Here is a 19,513-nt window from a genome sequence, read left to right on the forward strand (position 1 = left end):
GTGATATAATGGCTATTCTAATGAAATTTATACATATTTACACTCTAAAATTTTTTGATCACCCTTGGGGGATCAATATAGTATATCTTATGTAAATTTTGTGTTTTACACCTTTGAGTTATCTAGTTTTATTCTTTATTTTGTCTACTCCCCTTTGTTGTCATGATTTAGCTTTAATATTTTATGTTATGGATTGTGATTTTCAAAAGTAATTTTCGCATAAACCCTCATTAACGTCTTTGTATCAACTGCTAACGCAATTTTTTTGTTTTGAAGACATATTCTGACATTGTTTTCATCATTACATCAACTTCCTACTCTAAATTAGCAAGTTTTCTTCTGGGTAAATTTCATATTCATAAAGCTAAGATATCCAAAGCATCCCCATCATTTCAATTATTTTTAATAGAATTGAAAATCTGTTTTGAGTCTCTAAAACATATTAAATTTAACAAAAAATGTTTATTATCGCTTCAGTTTTACCACAGTTACTTTGAGTAAATTGGTCTGCCACTTCAAATTGTAATATTATTTTTCTTTCCTTTTCTAACTGTTCCTTTAGTTATTGTTGGATCATCATTTTTATTCTCTTTAATTTATTTATTATTTTTTTATATTTTGTTTATATATGTTTAATTGTATTTATTCTCGTAGTTTTTATGTCTTCTTCTTATTAGTTTATGGTTATTATGGCTTGGAATGTCTGATGTTTTGTGTGTTCTTGTCATATTCTATTTTTGTATGTTCTATTGATGAATAATAAATAAATTCTTGAAAAAAAAAAAAAAAAAAGATTAATTCTCCGCCTCTCCTTGAAGGCACCGTTGAAGCTGAGATTTCCGAGCCGTTGCTGCGGTCCGTGAAGGCAGAGGGCGGAAGTAGTTTTTGTATCAACAGGAAAAAGATTTATTCCGAAAGTTTATTGTGTCTCGTTCCATCTGTAGAACGTCTCAGTTGGAAGGAAACATTGCAGAGTTTGTGTGCAGCAGAAGCCGTTTAACCACAGCCTCCGCTGCCGAAAACATGAACTGATAAACGGGGTCGAAGCTGCCGGTGAGTCCGCCTTTACCGTCCCGGTTCGCGGTAGTTCTGGCTCATTTACATTAGCTTTAGCGGCGTAACTTAGCGATATTTTGCACTAAAACCAGGTGTTTCTACCTTCAGATTCTGCTGAGATGTATTTCACTACTATTCTGAAACGAAAGTAAACAACATTAACCTGAAGAAACGGGTTTATTTGTGTAAACAAGCTCTTCTTTCAGTTTAATTAGTTGTATAAAGTCTGAGTTTGTTTTTTTTTTTTTTTTTTTTTTATCAATGAGCAGATTCGGTATTTTCTGGATATTGACTTATAAAAGAAAAAAAATATTAGTTTCAGTCAATTGATGATAATAAAACTGAACAGCAGCGGTTATTTAATCCACAAAATCCCGCTACACTTTTAACAGCAGGTGTTGAGCAGATTTGAATGGTTATAAAGTTAGAAGTGAAAGTGCGTTTCTGTTCCAAACCTCAGGTAGATTTGATTAATCATGTGTAAAACTATTCACAATGAACTCAGCTGTTGTTGTTGTTTTTCTACCAGACAGTCATGAGGTGTTTACATGTCTGGTTTAATGTGATGTGATGTTATGTGACCATTTGAACCCCATCCGTTCCAGACAAACAGCTGTTGGAGACACGCACTGAACCCGAAATAGAACAACAAGAAGCAACATGTTGGATATGAATAAAAACTGAGTGTCAGAAATCTGAAACACACATATGACATGCCTTTATGTCGTTTTATAAGTATTCTAATTCTGTCTGTACTTAATTAGATTACTGTCCTAGTTAATTATAAGACTGAATGATTGTCCTTTATTTTTCTTTAGTCTTCAGGGTTTATTTTGGGGCGAAGTCAAGTGAAGGTTAACATCTGTTAAAAAACAAAAATTCAATTACAATAATCTACAGTCCAGGGGTCTCAAACATGCGGCCCGAGGGCCAAAGGTTCCAATCCAACCCGTGGGATGAATTTACGAAGTGCAAAAATTCAGTCAAGGCTGTGGAACTCATTTTAGTTCAGGCTCCACATACAGACCAATACGATCTACAGTAAAATAATAACATAATAACCTACAAAGTTAATGACTCCATATTTTCTTCTCAGTTTGATGTGTGAAAAAATTACATTATGTCAACAATAATGACAAATTTGAATTTTTGTCTTTGTTGTAGTACAAAAAAACCCCATTAAATTATGAAAATATTTACATTTACAAACTATCCTGTAACAATAAAATGTGAATAACCTGAACAAATATGAACAACCAGAAATTTCTAAAGTAAATTAAGCACAATTTTAGCAATTTTCTGCCTGTTACTAAGTGTTTAGTGTCTTTGTAGATCTGATCCATGATACACTTGTGTAAACTAGAAGCACTCGGAGAGCGCAGACCTCCGCCAAGGCTGATCAGTGGCCCCCCCCGTGGGCCCCCCCACCCCCGATCACCACCAAAAATTTAATCATTTCTTCCTTATCCCATTTCCAACAAACCCTGAAAATTTCATCCAAATCTGTCCATAACTTTTTGAGTTATGTTGCACACTAACGGACAAACAAACAAACAAACAAAGAGACAGACAGACAAACAAAAACCCTGGCAAAAACATAACCTCCTTGGCGGAGGTAATAATGATAAATTGAGGCAGAATATTGTTAAAATTGCACTTATTACCTCCACCAAGGAGGTTATGTTTTTGCCAGTGTTGGTTTGTGTGTCTGTCTGTCTGTGTGCAAGATAACTCAAAAAGTTCTGGACGGATTGGGATGAAAATTTCAGGAAATGTTAATACTGGCACAAGGAACAAATGATTACATTTAGGTGGTGATTGGGGGGGCGTCTACCTTGGTGGAGGTCTGCGCTGTCTGAGTGCTTTTCTAGTTTTTCTTAAGAAATGTCATTTTTTTTAGGTTTGGATAGTTTATAAAAGTAAGTATTTTCATGATTTACCAATGAATGTTTTTTTGCTCTAAACCAAAGTCATTGCTTATAGCTTATTATGTTATTTTTTTACTGGTCTGACCCACTTGAGATCAAATTGGGCTGAATGTGGCCCCTGAAAGAAAATGACTTTGAGACCCCTGATCTACATCAAACTTACATTTTTTTGGGTAGGTAATTACTTATATTTTCAGTAAAATGTGAAAATGTTTTCTTGTTCGTAGGTTTTGTGCAGGTGTTCGTCTTCTGTCCGTGAACCTCCGGCGCCGTCATGGCCATCGCCCACGTGGCCACAGAGTATGTGTTCAGCGACTTCCTGCTGAAGGACCCGAACCAGGCCCGGTACCGCAGCGTCCGGACCGAGCTCGCCGTTGACAAGATGGTGACGTGCGTGGCGGTCGGCCTCCCCCTCCTCCTCATCTCCCTGGCCTTCGCTCAGGAGGTTTCAGTCGGTGGGTTTTAATGGATCAGATGAAGCTCTACAACCCAAAGAATCTGAATTTGGTGGAAAAGACGTGGCAACAAAAATCTCATAACATATGTGACTGAAAGGAAATTTTGTAACAGATGCGACAAGATGAAAACTATGAAAAAGATGCAACGAAAAAACAATGAAAATGCGCACTAGTCAAAAAAGAAATGGCAAAAAAGTGACAAGTTAATAATGTAAAAGACACGACAAGAAGAAAATGACAAACAAGACGATAATGACGTAAAAGATGCAACAATGAGAATTTTGTAACACTCGAGATGAAATCCGATGTAAAAGATGTGATGTAAAAGAAACTTTGTATCAGACGTGACAAGATAAAAACTATGAAAAAGACGCAACGACAAAAATGCGCACCAGTCAAAAAAGAAACGGCAAAAATGTGACAAATTAATAACGTGAAAGACACGACAAGAAGAAAATGAAAAACAAGACGATAATGACGTAAAAGAGGCAACAATGAGAATTTCATGACATACTGTACGAGACAAAAACCAACACGAAGAAAAGTTCAAAACAGACACAACAAAATGAAAAAAAAAAAAAAAACAGAAAAAGACTCGACGAGAATTTCATCACAGGTGTGAAAAGATGAAAATGACATAAAAACCTGCAACGAAACAAAAACTTAAAAAAAAAAAAACAGTCGAAGGGAAATGGTGGCAAAGATGTGGCAACAAAATCTCATAACAGATGTGACTAATGGAAACTTCGTAACAGACGCGACAACATGAAAACTATGAAAAAGACGTGACGACAAAAATGCGCACCAGTCAAAAAAGAAACGAGAAAAATTCGAGAAGTTAATAACGTAAAAGACACGACAAGAAGCAAATGAAAAACAAGATGTTAACGACATAAAAGAGGCAATAATGAGAATTTCATGACATATGAGATGAAAACCGATGCAAAGAAGAGTTCAAAACAGACAAAACAAAATGAAAAAAATAAACAAAAAAAATGCAGAAAAAGACTCGACGAGAAGTTCATAACAGGTGTGAAAAGATGAAAATGACAAAAACATGCAACAAAACAAAAACTATGTAAGATTAAACAAAATGGAAATGGTGGGAAAGATGTGACAAAAAGGAAACTTCGTAACAGACGCGACAAGATGAAAACTATGAAAAAGACGCAACGACAAAAATGCGCACCAGTCAAAAAAGAAACGGCAAAAAAGCGACAAGTTAATAACGTAAAAGACACGACAAGAAGAAAACGAAAAACAAGACGATAATGACGTAAAAGATGCAAAAAATTGAGAATTTTGTACACGAGTTAAAATCCGATGTAAAAGATGTGATGTAAGGAAACTTCGCGTCAGACGCAACAAGATGAAAACTACGGAAAAGAAGTGACAACAAAAAATTATGAAAAACACACTTAATGAGAATTTCTTAAAAGGTCATAAAATGAGATGAAAATGACATTAAAAAATTGGACAAAAACAACATTAAAAAACATGACAAATCATAAATGATGGATTGATATTATTAAGTTATTAAGTTATTAATATTATTAACAATATTAAGTTATTAATTTTAATTTAAGTTTAACTGATATATTTAAGTTGAATCTGTGCGTTTTCCTTCAAAACCAAGTAAATAAACTCAAATTAGAAATGACGGGTTCTTCCAGTCCTTTTCACCAAATCCTTCAGCTTTAGAACAACAACACCGATGTGTTTTCTGTGGGTGTGGTGCGTTCACTGACCGTCTTTGGCTCTGGTTTTTCCTGGTCAGGGACTCAGATCAGCTGCTTTGCTCCGTCAAACTTCTCGTGGCGACAGGCCGCCTACGTGGACTCGTACTGTTGGGCGTCCGTGCACACGCACACGCTACCTCTGTGGCTACACAAGGTGAACACGCAACACAACAACAACAACACAGTAGGTTAAGGTGTAATACCACTCACCGCCACTAGAGGCCCTGAACCTCTCTAAAAATACATGTTTTATTTTAGCATGAATTTTTTTTAGTATATTTTTGAGTATTTCAGCTTATTTTGTGTATTTTTTGCATATAATTGTATGATATACTGTCATTTTTGTGTATTTCTTGTGAATTTCAACATATTTCTTTCTAATTTAGCATATTTTAGTGTATTTTGGTGTCATTTTTATGAATTTTAGCACATTTTTGTATGCGTTTTACTGCATTTTTTTGTGATTTTATTATATTTTTTGCACATGTTGGTGTTTAATAACTCCAACCATCTTTCATGGATGGAGGGGTTCAGGTCTGAGCTTTAGCTGCTTGAACATCAGTAACAGAAACATAAGTCATGGACAAATGGAAATGTAATGTTAGTGGACTGAAACATGGTTCAGACTGGTTCAACACAACAACTAAAGTACCAACAATAAACAACACTGTACACTGTGAAGTGCCCAGTCCCACTGGTAGAACATCATTGAACCAGTCTGGGTAGATGTTTCTCTGCTCATTAAAGTCTTAAATATAGATGACGATGGTGGGTGTGGTTTGTCACATTCCTAAACCATCAGCTTCACGTGATCAGTCGACAGGATGTAGACAGCCGTGACCTGTGGTCATGTTACCATAGAAACCAGAGGCATGTTGGGAAATCATCAGGTTCCTCTCATCACTGTGACTCTGTATTTTTTCTTTGTAACAGATGATGATTTACTTCTATGTTTCTCCTCTTTGTGACAGGATCTAATCAGGGTTTTATCAGCATTTATTTAATTTTACTTGGTTTTAAAAGCAGGAGAAAATTCAAGACGTCTTCAGTGCAGAGACCTCAGACCATCTAAATTCTAAAACACTGACAGATGATCGTGAATGAACTCTGATTTGTCCTCTGATGTCCAGAGGAAGACAGAAAAAACTGACGAATCGAAGGTCCTGGTCTGTGTTTCTAGTCCATGTAACTGTTCTGAGTCCATGGTTCAAGGTCCTGGTTCTTTTTCCTGGTCCATAATCCTGTTCTGTGTCCCAGATGAAAGACCTAGTTTTTGTCCCTGGTCCAAGGTCCTGATCCGAGGTCCTGTTTCTTGTCCCTGGACCTGTTTGTTGTCTTCATGTAAGTCCGTGTCCGTGTCCTCCAGTTCTTCCCGTACATCCTGCTGCTGGTGGCCGTCCTCATGTACACCCCCGCCTTGTTCTGGAGGTTTTCGGCCGCTCCGCTGCTTCAGTCTGACCTGGCATTCATCATGGAGGAGTTGGACCGATGCTACAACCGCGCCGTCACTCTGGCCAAGAGGATGTACACGTCTGGAGTCGTCAACGCCGACATGTACGTATACGACACTGTTCTGGAACCGGATCACTCTGGACTTGATGGTGTGACACTTGTTGGTCTTTACTTCCTGTTTACTTCCTGATTACTTACTTCTTGTTTACTTCCTTCCTGGTTACTTACTTCCTGTTTACTTCCTGTTTATTTACTTCCTGTTTACTTCCTGTCGCGGTCGTCTCCATAGTGACCCGACCGAGGGCTGCTTCAACTACCCTCTGGTGGAGAAGTTCCTGATGACGAAGCGCTGCTCACGGACGCTGCTTCTCCACTACCTGGTGTGTCGCGGCCTGACGTTGGTCACACTGGCGTGCGCCTGCGTCTACCTGGGATACTACCTCCGCCTGGCGCCCGTCACAGACAACTTCAACTGCACGCTACGGGTCGGCCTCCTGAAGTCCGACCCCAGCGTCCCCGACATGGTCCAGTGTAAACTCATCGCCGTCGGAGTCTTCTCTCTGCTCAGGTGCGTGTCCCAGGTCCTGATGATGGAGACGGTGATGATGGTGAGTCCATCCACATGGAGACGCAGAGGGTGGACACGGTCCTCGACCACAGATGATGCTGATAATTTACATCAATGGAGTCAAAGTCATTTTAGTTCAGGTTCCACATACACACCAATATGATCTACAGTGGGTCAGACCAGTAAAACAACAACATAATATCCTATAAATAATGACAACTGCAAATGTTTCTACTTGTTTTAGTGAAAAAAAACCAAAACATTAAATTACGATTACATTTCAGGGCAACACGGTGATGCAGTGGATAGCACCGGTGCCTCACAGCAACAAGGTCCTGGGTTCGATTCCAGTCATTTATACATGTGCATTACAGATCAGATCTACAAAGACTGAAGACATTTACTAACAGGCAGAATATTGTAAAAATTGCACTTGTTCTTTAGACATTTCAGGTTCATATTTGTTCAGGTTATTCAAATTTTATTGTTAAAGGACAGTTTGTAAAGGTCAATATTTTCATAATTACATTTTTTTTTTTGCAATAAAACAAAGAGATACATTTGGAGTTGTCATTATATAAGGTTATTATACTGTTACTTTACTTTAGCTCATATTGGTCTGAATGTGGAACCCGAAATAAAACCAGTTGGACCCTTGACTGTTATATAGTAAGTTAATATGTCTTCAGTGTAATTTTTGTACTTTGTAAATTCATCCCGCGGGCCAGTTTGGACCCTTTAGTGGGGTCGGTTTGGACCCTTTCGCGGGCCGCTTTTGGGCCACATGTTTGACACCCCTGGTTGATATTGTTTTGTTTGTCTATTCTCAGCCTCGTTAACCTGGTGGTCTTTACGGCTCTGGTCCCCGTGGTGATCTATGCCAGCCTCCGTCCCCTCTTCTGCCAGGGATACGCCCACTTCCTGGAAATCTACCAATCACTGCCCACCGTGAGCGTCCTGCCCAACCCCGGCGGCCAATGGGACGACCTGTCCCTGTACCTGCTGTTCCTGGAGGAGAACATCAGTGAACTCAAGTCCTACAAGTACATGAAGGTCAGAATCCACTCAGTTCGTCTAATTTTATATCTGTGAGTTTGGTCTTATTCTGTTTCTGCACATTTAATAAATAGATGAGATCGACCATTAAACATTGATTATTATAATGAAAAAAATCTGAGTTTATCAGACACTAAATGACTGTTACAGATCAACGTCAGGTCATTAATTTAATAATTTTTCTGAGTGAAAGTAAAGTATAGATGATAATATGTAGTGAATACATGTATGTTGTATAGTTTATATGTATTTCTATCAACTAATTTAGTTGTAGGTTATATAAAAACATAATGGAGATAATCATATATATTATAATTTATAAGGGAGATTGTATATTATTTTAATTTATATTTCTATTTTTATTGATTTTGTTGCTGATTTTGTTCATATTTTTCCATTTTGTGGCTTTTGTTAAATTTGCTTTAATTTTGTCACAAATTTTTGGTTATTATTTTGTCAGTTTTTGCTAATTTAGTTATTTTTAGTTATATACTCATATATAGTGTAAATGATGAGGAAAACTGTATACAATTAAACATTATAGCAGATTGTATATTCTATTAATATGAGTTTATTTAGTGCAAATGCAATGGATTATGATGTAGAATTTTATAGATAGATAGATAGATAGATAGATGATAATTATTATATTGATTGATATAGATGCATATACATGTTGTATTTATGTTGTATTTATATAAATTTGTTGTTGTTTTGGGATTAAATAAGTGTTCATTTCTTCCCACTCCTTTTTGAATGTGTAAATAATGCTAAAAATTTTAGGTATTTATTTCTTTTGTATAAATTTTTGTTTTGGTTATATTTTTAATTTGTTTTTGTTGGTTTTATTGTGTTTTTATACATATGAAAAAAATTAATCTCAGATTTATTGCTTATATTGAGCTTGATTTAACTTTTTTTTTCTAATTCAGCACAAAAAACAATGTCAGATGAAGGTTATTTGTAGTTTGAACTCGTCTGTACAGTTAAAACCTTTCACAGACCATTAAAAAAATGGTTGTAATGATAAAATGTTTGTGAAATGAAGTAAAACAGAAACACATTGAAACTTTTTACAGTGTTTTAGTTGAGAATGTGAACAATATAAACCCTACAGTCAAAATAAAATGTGTGATATTCAGGACCTGGTTTAAACTCTTAAAGTGTGTTGTGTTTTTTTGTGTCTTTTTGTTTCCTTCAGGTGCTGGAGATGCTTCGGAAACGAGGGGAATGCGCCGGAGAAAACTTCGACCCCATCGACCTGCTGCAGACTCTGTGTCTGGTCAAAATGGACAACGTGGACGGAAACAACGCCGCGGGGAAAAACAGCTGTGGTGTGGAATCAGAGACCGACACCCACCACAACACAGGGGTGGAGCTTAAAGGTGAGTGAGTCGATGAACCCGTCATTCTCTAACATCGTACGTTTGTGGGCTTTATAGTTTTATTTCTTAAAGATTAGAACCTCCTCCAATTTTCTGCATAAAAATTGACGTAAAAACGCTTCGTAAGATGCTCAATATTCCTGGAATTTTCCCATATTTTCCCTGTTTGATCGCTTACTCATCTGTAGACGCTTTGGTGAGTCCTGGTTTAAAGGTGTGACTGGATGTAGAGGACGAACAAAGACCTGAACCTCCGCCCGATAAAACCAGTTTCATCATCACACACTGGAATGTTCGCCTTCATTGTGTTCAGATGTTTGTGCTTTTAACAGAAGACGAGCACTTTTCCATGTTCATATCTGAATTTTGTATTATGTTAAAGTACGACAGGTTCAGTAAAGATGGAAAAGCCTGAAAATTAAATGACCTGTCGACAAAATTTTAAAAACTGAGACTAAAATCAGAGAAAGAAGGAGAACATTCAGACTCTACTGACTTTTTCTTGTTGTAAATTAAAAGTTTGGTCTTTATATTTTGTTCTGATGAATGAGTTTATTCTATTTCTTAAATTTTACCAGTGTGCATTCACTTCTTTTTCATCTTGTTACATCTTTTTCATTTTGTTGCGTCTTTTTCTCTCTTTTTTCTTGAACTAAATTATATGTTTGGTCTTTATTTTGTGGTAAATTCAACTTTAATAACTTTAATTTGAGAGAATCTATAAATATTTAACTTCAATTGCAGAGAATATCAACACTTTTGAACATACATTTCACTCTAAATTATTAGAAAATCCAGGTTTTTGTCATTAGTCTATTCATTTCTTTTCAGTTTTTCTGTTAATTATTTATTGTTCTTCATAAACTTAGTTTTACTTATTCGGATGAATATATATATATATATATATATATGACCTTATTTTTTTATTTTTTTATTTTTTATTTTTTTCTAGTGGCCCTAATTCTCTTCCATAAAAAGTTTAATCTCTGTAATTGGAGTTTTTTCTGAGACCAACTCCCTCTAGTGGTCAGAGGTGGAAACGCAAACCACACAGATTAACAGGAGTTATTTAACCAGGTAAATAAATTCCTGGTAATGAATATTGGTGGAAAAGGGGCTGACAGTACAAGGTTTCACAGACTGCTTGATTGGTCGAATAGAAAGGAGGCGGAGTTTGAACTGTTTTTACCTTTTACAGTGTCCTCAGGGGGTCGAAGGGGGGGTCGTCGATAACTCGACTCCAGTTCTTTGTCTTCTTTATGTGACGGGTTTGTTCATGTGACTCTTCCAGAAATGACGCCGCTGATCCACGGGAAAGGTGACGGGACAAGCGGGGCCGAGACTGGCAAGGACGGGGCTGTGCGGCAGAGGGTCATGTGATCATGTGGTCAGTTCTGGACCTGAACCGCCAGGGCGAACTGGGTCCACGACCACTGTTGGTCTTCTGTCTTCGACGTGTTGATGCCGTCCTTTAAAAGAACAGATTTAAGGACTTTAATTAAACAAACCAGGGCTAAAACACAGACTCCAGATCTGTTCAATAATGGCATGGGTTCAGAACTCGACTTTAAAATACCTGGATCCACTGTCCAACTGTGTCAGATGTGTTTACGTGTTCAGGACGGTACTGACGTCACACGTCTCATACGTTTTCTTTAAAAAAAAAAAAAAAAAAAAAAAAGAATCAAAGTTTGATGCAGTAGCAGAAATCCAAAGCTGCTTAAAAAGTGGGATATTTTCAGTAAAAACCTGCCAGATCTCTTATTTTATATCATTAATCATAAAAGCAGTAACTGAGATGTTAAATAATGAGTTTTTTTGCACCAGAGCTTGGCCATATCCATAATCATAATGATTTATTCATTTATAGGTTGATTTTTTTGTCCTGACTGAACACTGAACAAATTTAATTAGAGAGTTATTTGTGGTTTTAACTCTTTAACATGACAAACACTTCATTTTGTAAATCTTGAGATGATGTAAAAGACATAATAGGATGGAAATGACACACAAAGATGAATAAATTGTTTGTTCAAAACTGAAATGCGGTTAAAATTTCAGTTAAATAGAAACACATTGAATCATGTGGAAGTGTTTCAGCTGAAAACGTGAACAAAATGAACTCCAAAGAGAAAAAAAAAACGTGCATTGCAGTAGAAATATGTCATTATAATTATTATTTTATCGTCCAGCTTTTTTTCCCGCCGTTACAAACAAACTGACGACGTACGGGTAGGACGTGTTTGTCTTGAATCTGATGTATTTATTTGCACTGTGTCTGTGGGTGAATGTACTTTTATATGAGATGGTCTTAACATTTCACGCTGAAGCTGTAAACTGGTGCATGTTTCTATCACTGGTGTGTCGGTTTAGTCACTGGAACTGCCATGAATCCAACTCCGTTATCATAACTGGAACAAATGAGTGTTGTTTTTTTTTGTGTGTGTATTTCATCCTGGGTTTGATGTTTTTATAGTAAACATGTCATTTACAGGAAAAAGGCTCATGTTGCGTCTGCTTTTGGTTTAATTCTATGGTCTAAACCTGGAAAACTCAGGGTAAAAACATGTTAATAATAATAAAAGTGTATCAGTGTTTTTGTTGGGGGGTTTTTCATTCCACTGCCTGTTGATGTGGATGAAGCTTTGTGGTACAGTTTTGTGTACAGTTTTGTGTACAGTTTTGTGTACAGTTTTGTGGAGGTTTGGGAGCATGTGATGCTGGCTTTGTTTTGAACTGAAACATGATGTGACCATTTGTTGATATTTTGCAGTTTTCTGATAATAAACCAGTGGGTGGGACTTTGACAAGGAAGTGGTTTTTTTGTTGTTGTTGTTGAACTGTCTGGTCCATTAGACTCGTACTGTTTGAACAGACAACACACGTGACCTTTATCTGTTTACAGGTGAGTTAGCTTCTTTTAACTACAGCTATGTTAGCTAGTTAGCAATGAGGGATTAGCATATAATTAAAGTAAAGGTAGCTAGTTAGTAAATAAAGTTAGCTGTTTCAAGGAACTTATATCGTCTTTTAACTTACGTTCTCTGGTATGTGTTAATTAACAGCTACAGACACTTGGATTCATTTTTTGTCTATATTTTGCATTTATCGGTTATTTTTAACTCATTTTGGGTGCTGGCGTTAGCATAACGCATACCAATAGCTAATGTTAACACCTCGGCTAGCGACAAAATAATAAAGAATATATTTATTTAATCTATAACTTAGTGTATTCTCAGCTAAATGTATGTAGTCGACAGCTAATGTAGACCAAGTACACAGCTGTTACTAATGTACAGGACATAATACAATGTCCACAGTCAGGTTTTAAAGAGTTTAAGCTAAAGCTAACTGTAAAACTTTACTTGTAGCTTTAGCTTTGTTTTTGCAGGGTTGAAATGAGCAAATACAGAGATTAAACATCCTCTTCTGTAAATACAAGTATGTATAAAGCAGATTGCGAGAGGTCAGACCTAACAGGTTTCAACAGGTAAAGGTCGATATTAGTGTTTTTCAGTAGTGTCTTATTTTTCTGCTTAAATCCCCCAAAGATTTCGAATTGCTTAGATAATTTTGGGTGTTTTGATCGATCTGATGTGATTACGTCTGGTTTGTAATTTATAAACAGCCTCCAATGAGTCAAACTCTAACATGAAATGCACGCAACAACATTCAGAAAGAACATGTGACTTTAGATGACATTATACAATCCTTAAAATATTGCAGTGATCATAAACTGTGTGAACTTCACAGGCTTAAGTAAACCAGGAATAAATGAGTGAAAATATTACATTATGTGTTAATGATGTTAAACATCAGTAAACATGAAATCACATGGAATTACAGAAACAAGACAAACATACTCAAACACTGGTGCAGTAAAACTCATATTGTGTGAATAACAGACATTAAGAGATGGAGTTCACACTGAAATTACTGTTTTTATGCCCTTTACATATTTCTTGGACATATCTGGTAATTAAAACATAAAACATTAAATCTAATGATGGTGTGTTCAATGTTAAATATTTCTCATATACTTTATTTGAGAAGCTGGATTTGGTTTTAACACAATGAACAGATTCATGTGTCATTAAACAGACTTTTAAAGGTCAATAGTTGAACATATTTGTCTCCTGTGAATGAAAAACCATCCACTGATCTCTGACACAACAATATTTTTGCACATTTATTATGTATATTTCCTTAATTATCATATTGATAATATATATCTAGTACATATTGTACAAATTGCTGTTCTAATTGTGTCTTAACAGAGTGTTTTTGTTGTAATGATAATGTCTTTCCTGCTACTTTTTTTTATTATACTTGAATGGAGCAAACTGTAATGCACACTAATTTCTCCCTGGGATCAATAAAGTGTTCTGATTCTGATTCTGATAATAATTGTATTGAACTCTGTGTCTTTCTGTGTCCTGTCACTAGGGGGCACCGTCAGACCATGTCCTCCCCGGAGATTGAGTCCCTGTCTTGGGGTCAGATGACGGTGAGGGGATGCTCTTCCACATATAAAGACTGTAAGGTGTGGCCTGGAGGGAGCCGGGCCTGGGACTGGACTGAGACCGGTACCAAGGTGAGGACAGTCCACAATAGACCTGGACCTGGTCTGAGGTCTGGATCTGGTCCGAGGTCTGAACCCATTCTGGGGTCTGGACCTGGTCCCGTTCATCAGTCTGGTCTGACTTCAGACTCATTACATAGAGGAGAAGAAAAACTTCCCCAACGCCACGTTCCTATAAAAACACTTTTTAATTTGACGTTTAATCTGGTTTTAAGTGTCAGTTCAGGATTTAAATGTTTTTAACCCCTTCATTCCCACTGAGTCGCTGAAGAGCCAATCTTTTATCAGTGTTTTCTTGTTATACCTTGTCCTGAGCAACAAAACATAATTAATGAAAGAATCACCTGGATATTGGGACATGACCAGTCACATGACTGATCCATTCCATCATTAATTATATCATTATTTAAAAAAACAAAGGAAAACAAACTGTTTCAGCTCAATTTAACCTGATGTAGTTCAGGTTGTATTTTATCCATGTATCAATAAAGTAAATGTTCTGAAACTAGAGGTTATTACCTTTAAATGAGGACATTAATTAATTTGACCTTGTGGTTCTTGGTAAATAGGAGAAAATGAACATTAAGTGGAAGGAACAGGTTAAGACGTTCCTAAAGTTAAATCCCAGACATTTATTTTGTCCAGTATTTATCAAACCACAGTGTTGTGGTGGGGAAAAAGCTCATTATCATTATTGTGACCTGTTTTTTTAATCCTAATTATATTTCCATATGCAAAGTTTGCTGTTTTTACTTGATTTTCCTTCGGAATATTCAGTCATGGTTTGTTTTTGTTCTTTAATCTGATGATAAATGGATCCACATTCGTCTGTACGTGTGTCTTTACATCATGTTCCAGGTTTTATGTCCAGATTGTGATGATATTAAACTCACTGTGTAGCATGTCCCTGGTGTCCAACCGGCCGATGTGGACGAGGTCCTGAAGGCAGGAGTGGACACTCTGGTGATTGGCCGAGGCATGAGGGCGGAGCTACAGGTCAGAGTTGGACGTGTCTATTTATTTAACCCTCATGTGTCACTATGAACATTTTAGTCCATTTGGGTACATTTTTCCTCTTGATCTGCATAATTTCTTCTGTTTTAGTGCAAATGGAGCAATTATTGTAACCAAGTCTCTGTTGACAAAGTTTAGAATTCCAATTAAAAATTTTTCTAATTTTTTTTTTTTTTAAATCATCAGAACCCTCTTCAGTCATTCAGGACCAAAATGTCCACTTTAAAGGTTCATAATTTTTTCTACTTTTTTCTGCATAAATCTCTTAAACAACTTTCAACATTCAATCATTTTAAGGATTTTAACCCTTTAAATGCTAGTTTGATAACCTGAAGTCACTATTATTACTATGAAAACACACAAAAATGTAGTTATTTTCCATTTAACAAAGCCTTGAGGGTTGGGGATGCTTTGTTTTTCAATCAGTCTTGGATTTGTCAAACATTTGCCTAAATATTGACTTCAGTACGTTATTAGTTTTTGTGTAGAATCAGATGTTGAGTCATTCAGGACAAAAATGTCCAAAAACTGCCATAAAAATACTATAGATGAATATTGTTTTCTCCTTTTTTGGGTCAAACATTTTCTCAAACTTCAGTCCTGATCAAAACTAAGAATGTTAACCCTTTAAATGCATTTGCTTATTAATTATTTATTCGTTTTTTTTTTAATATCTTAATTGTGACTTAATTTGACTTAATGTTGCAAATGCACTAAATAAAAATGCTGAAATCAGAGGCTAAAGGTGTGTTTTCATATATATGATTTTATCAAATTAAAGATATGTTTGTCATGTTAGTACACTTACCCAGAATCCTTTGCATCAGAATCTAAGAGTAAAAAACATGAACTCCTCAGTTTCCATCGTCTTCATGTTCATCCATGTGGTTCACTGGATCATTCAAAGGTTCTGGGTTTGAGTTCCATCAGAGTCAGAGCACGAAGACGAGACCATTAAAACCATCAAAACCTGCAGAAGGTGAATCGTCAGAAAAAAGGAAAAAGCAGAGACTTTTAAGTAAAAAGAATTAAAATATGTGTTTAGAACTATTACTTCTGTTGGTTTGGGCTCTGTCGTCTCTTCTGTTTATTAAAAACAACAAAAATGTATTAAAAAAAACAGACGAATATGAGAAAGAATCATATTAAAGTTCATAAATACTTCAGATGTACTTAGACATAAAATACTAGGATTAAAAAACATTCAAATACAAGTCAAATCACAAAACTATGTCTTACATCATACATTCAGATTCATTAAATCATAAGCTGCAGGTGAGTTTTTATGAAATTTTTATCATTTTGACGTAACAGTCTAAATACTGACATTTATTGTGAAAGTATTGGAACTACGTGTTTAGTTAAATATCTGTCCTGGCATTCAGCTATTTTAATGTTTCATTTAAATTGCAATATTTGACTGTTTTTAATCTCCATTTTTGTCTGTGTTTTCATAACCGGTCTTTTATTTTTATAATAAACCCTGTGTATGAACTGTTCTTCATTCTGACCTTTGACCTATTGTGTCCTGGTTTCGTCCCAGGTTCCGTCGTCCACCGTGGACTTTGTGCGGCGGACAGGGGTGGAGGTCCACGTCCTGCAGACGGAGGACGCCGTGGCCAAGTACAACAGCCTGGTGGTCCGAGGGGCCAAAGTGGGCGGAGTCTTCCACTCCACTTGTTGAGGATGTCATGAGGGACCGAAGGGATTTGACAGGAGGATGCAACGTCTGTCTACGTGTCTTCACTCAATGGGTCATATGACCAGCGCATGATCCTGGCCACGCCTGTGAACGCTGCGTCTGCTCCAAACGTCCATTCCAGACACGTCGGCATTCACCAATAAACTCGCATTTCCTGAGAACACAGAAAAACGAGTGATGTGGAAATAATCAGGAATCATTTACCGACGGAATACGAAGCAGGGTTTTTCGACCAATCAACACGCTGCGGAATAGTGTCTAATCACATTACAAAACTACTTTTCCCACCATCAGCTGTGTTCTCCAGTTCTGTCACTGGAACTTTAACTTTACTCTGGATTCTGAAAAAACCTTAGTGCGTTTCTACCTAAATTACCCGGGTAAAAAACTTTCCCTCGACCCCAAACTTTCCCTGAGAAACTTTCCTCTTAGGGGGAATGGACTTTTCAGATTCCCCAGAATTCTTGGGGGTGGGGCTGTGTGATGAAGAATGTTAATTGGTGGAACCCACGAGCAGCATTCTGCATTTCTCTGTTTAATCCAGTGGCGTCTGTGAGCATGTTTATTCCACATCTAAAAGATTCACTTCATTTGTGTTCTGATCATTTGAAAATGGAGCAAAAGAAGAGAATAATCTGTCTGTCCATCTGAATACACTCTGGATAATAAACCAGTCTGATCTGAATACATTTTCCCAGAACTCTGAGGTGGAAACACAAACCACACAGATTAGCAGGAATTCATTTACAAGGGAAATGAATTCCTGGTAAGAAATGTTCCTGGGAATGTTGGTGGAAAAGGGGCTTCTGTCCCTGCCTCTGCTCTGGACACATATGGACTCTGTGGTGCATTCATGTACGGCTCGGAAATTCAATAAATAATTGGTGTAAAATGCAGTTTGTCATCTTTTCATGGTCATCAGATATGACCCATTTGGACATTCAGAGGCTACGTAGTTACCATGGAAACACCATCATCTTCTATAACATTGATTCACCAGTAAAACCTATTGAGTTTGGTAAGTGACAGTGGATGGAGACACTTGGTTTATGTTCAGATAATGAGATTTTACTGAAAAAGTTTCTATGTTCTGATATAATCCTAAAATTAAAAAAAAAAAAATTATGAACACATAACATCAGTGAATTAAATATAGGAAAATGCCTAATTTATACTGAAAAATAAAGAGGATAAAATGTATACACATTACAATAATATAATATCTTTTTATTTATTTAGTGTTTCTTTTACAAGTACTCTTATTGCTTTATTATTATTATTCATTTCTTTTTACTCTTTATGTTATTGGCAGAAATGTTTATAGATATATAACCATCATTTCTTACTTTTATGTCATTTTTACTTATCCCTCTACTTCATGGAAGATATGTGAATGACATCCTTTTATTTTGTGTAAAATACAGCTAGGTCAAGGTGAGGTCATTGTATTTGCTTTTCGGGTTTCCAACCTCACCTGCATATTTTCGTACCCTTCTTTCCACCAAGAGAAATATGTACATGTATTTGTCTTATTTTATATTTTTATGTGCAAATAAATTACTACGAAATATCAGTGTATAGGGGTGTTAGAAAATATTGGTTCTGCAATATATCACAATATTTAATTTCACAATACTGTATCGATATTAAAAAGTACTGTATCAATATTTTTAGGTATTTATTCAAATGCAGATATGGCAGAGGTTCATTTTTGTCTTTTCTTTTCCTTTTTTGTTTATATTTGATGTTGTGACATTAGTTCTGAACTAATAGAATATGAACATTTGAGTAGGATCTCAAACTGTAATGTCTGTAAAACATAATTTAAGTTTTAACAGAGGAATATTTTGTGATATAGCATTAGATCCTGTTCTGTTTAAATAAAAATGTGTTTAGTATTTGCGCTTAATTTCGATGTAATTCAATTCTTCCAGGAGATAATCTTTTACAAAAAGAAACAAAACCAATAAAAAATTTGACTTTTTACAGTATCATGATATATTGTATTGTGATCCTAGTATTGTGATTTGTATTGTATTGCCAGTTTCTTGCCAATACACAGCCCTATATACATGTACACTGAACAAAAATATAAATGCAACACTTTTGTTTTTGTTCCCATTTTTCATGAGCTGAACTCAAAGATTTAAAACTTTTTCTGTGTACACACAAAGTTTATTTCTCTCAAATATTGTTCACAAATCTGTCTAAATTTGTGTTAGTGAACACTTCTCCTTTGCTGAGATCATCCATCCACCTCACAGGTGTGGCAGATCCAGATGCTGATTAGACAGCAGGATTTTTGCACAGGTGTACCTTAGGCTGGACACAGTAAAAAGACACTCTGAAATGTGCAGTTTTATCACACAGCACAATGCCACAGATGTCACAAGTTTTGAGGGAATATGCAATTGGCATGCTGACTTCAGGAATCTCCACCAGAGCTTTTGCCTGTGAATTGAATGTTCATTTCTCCACCATAAGCCATCTCCAAAGCTGTTTCAGAGAATTCATGAAGAAGACTGTGTGAGGAAAATGGTGGTCACACCAAATACTGACTGGTTTTCTGACCC

At 36.2% G+C, this 19,513-nt stretch overlaps 2 protein-coding genes and 1 long non-coding RNA gene across 5 annotated transcripts; 2 read left to right on the forward strand and 1 right to left on the reverse strand.

Annotated features, from left to right (window-relative positions):
* Positions 1–894: 894 nt before the first annotated feature.
* Positions 895–12,449, forward strand: LOC115431043 (pannexin-1-like). 2 transcript variants are annotated; one of them, XM_030151289.1, is made up of 9 exons: positions 895–1,053; positions 1,165–1,231; positions 3,212–3,439; positions 5,220–5,335; positions 6,548–6,735; positions 6,923–7,201; positions 8,032–8,254; positions 9,459–9,642; positions 10,934–12,449. In XM_030151289.1, exons 3-9 carry the CDS (start codon positions 3,259–3,261, stop codon positions 11,020–11,022), a joined length of 1,260 nt encoding a protein of 419 aa, XP_030007149.1. In that variant the 5' UTR covers positions 895–1,053; positions 1,165–1,231; positions 3,212–3,258; the 3' UTR covers positions 11,023–12,449. The 2 variants fall into 2 exon arrangements, with proteins under 2 accessions (XP_030007149.1, XP_030007148.1); XM_030151288.1 differs by lacking the exon at positions 1,165–1,231 and having other exon boundaries at positions 896–1,053.
* Positions 11,208–16,853, reverse strand: LOC115431060 (uncharacterized). The gene is made up of 3 exons (XR_003937049.1): positions 16,750–16,853; positions 16,047–16,208; positions 11,208–11,295 (listed from the first exon to the last, which is right to left on the reverse strand). It is a non-coding gene; the product is annotated as an uncharacterized LOC115431060 (long non-coding RNA).
* LOC115431057 (mth938 domain-containing protein-like) lies at positions 12,441–17,210 on the forward strand. 2 transcript variants are annotated; one of them, XM_030151305.1, is made up of 4 exons: positions 12,441–12,547; positions 14,089–14,236; positions 15,125–15,220; positions 16,782–17,210. In XM_030151305.1, the coding sequence occupies exons 2-4, from the start codon at positions 14,105–14,107 to the stop codon at positions 16,920–16,922; spliced, it is 369 nt and encodes a 122-aa protein (XP_030007165.1). In that variant the 5' UTR covers positions 12,441–12,547; positions 14,089–14,104; the 3' UTR covers positions 16,923–17,210. The 2 variants fall into 2 exon arrangements, with proteins under 2 accessions (XP_030007165.1, XP_030007166.1); XM_030151306.1 differs by lacking the exon at positions 12,441–12,547 and adding an exon at positions 12,571–12,689.
* The last annotated feature ends 2,303 nt before the right edge of the window (positions 17,211–19,513 follow it).

Source organism: Sphaeramia orbicularis, chromosome 13 (genome assembly GCF_902148855.1).
Source record: "Sphaeramia orbicularis chromosome 13, fSphaOr1.1, whole genome shotgun sequence".
NCBI classification, from domain to species: Eukaryota; Metazoa; Chordata; class Actinopteri; order Kurtiformes; family Apogonidae; genus Sphaeramia; species Sphaeramia orbicularis.

Coding starts and splice junctions, on each gene's coding strand:
- LOC115431057 (XM_030151305.1), top strand. CDS start 14,105: ATGTCCTCCCCGGAGATTGAGTCCCTGTCTTGGGGTCAGATGACGGTG. Junction 14,237..15,124: donor GGACTGAGACCGGTACCAAG/GTGAGGACAGTC, acceptor CTCACTGTGTAG/CATGTCCCTGGTGTCCAACC. Junction 15,221..16,781: donor GCATGAGGGCGGAGCTACAG/GTCAGAGTTGGA, acceptor GTTTCGTCCCAG/GTTCCGTCGTCCACCGTGGA.
- LOC115431043 (XM_030151289.1), top strand. CDS start 3,259: ATGGCCATCGCCCACGTGGCCACAGAGTATGTGTTCAGCGACTTCCTG. Junction 3,440..5,219: donor CGCTCAGGAGGTTTCAGTCG/GTGGGTTTTAAT, acceptor TTTCCTGGTCAG/GGACTCAGATCAGCTGCTTT. Junction 7,202..8,031: donor GGAGTCTTCTCTCTGCTCAG/GTGCGTGTCCCA, acceptor GTCTATTCTCAG/CCTCGTTAACCTGGTGGTCT.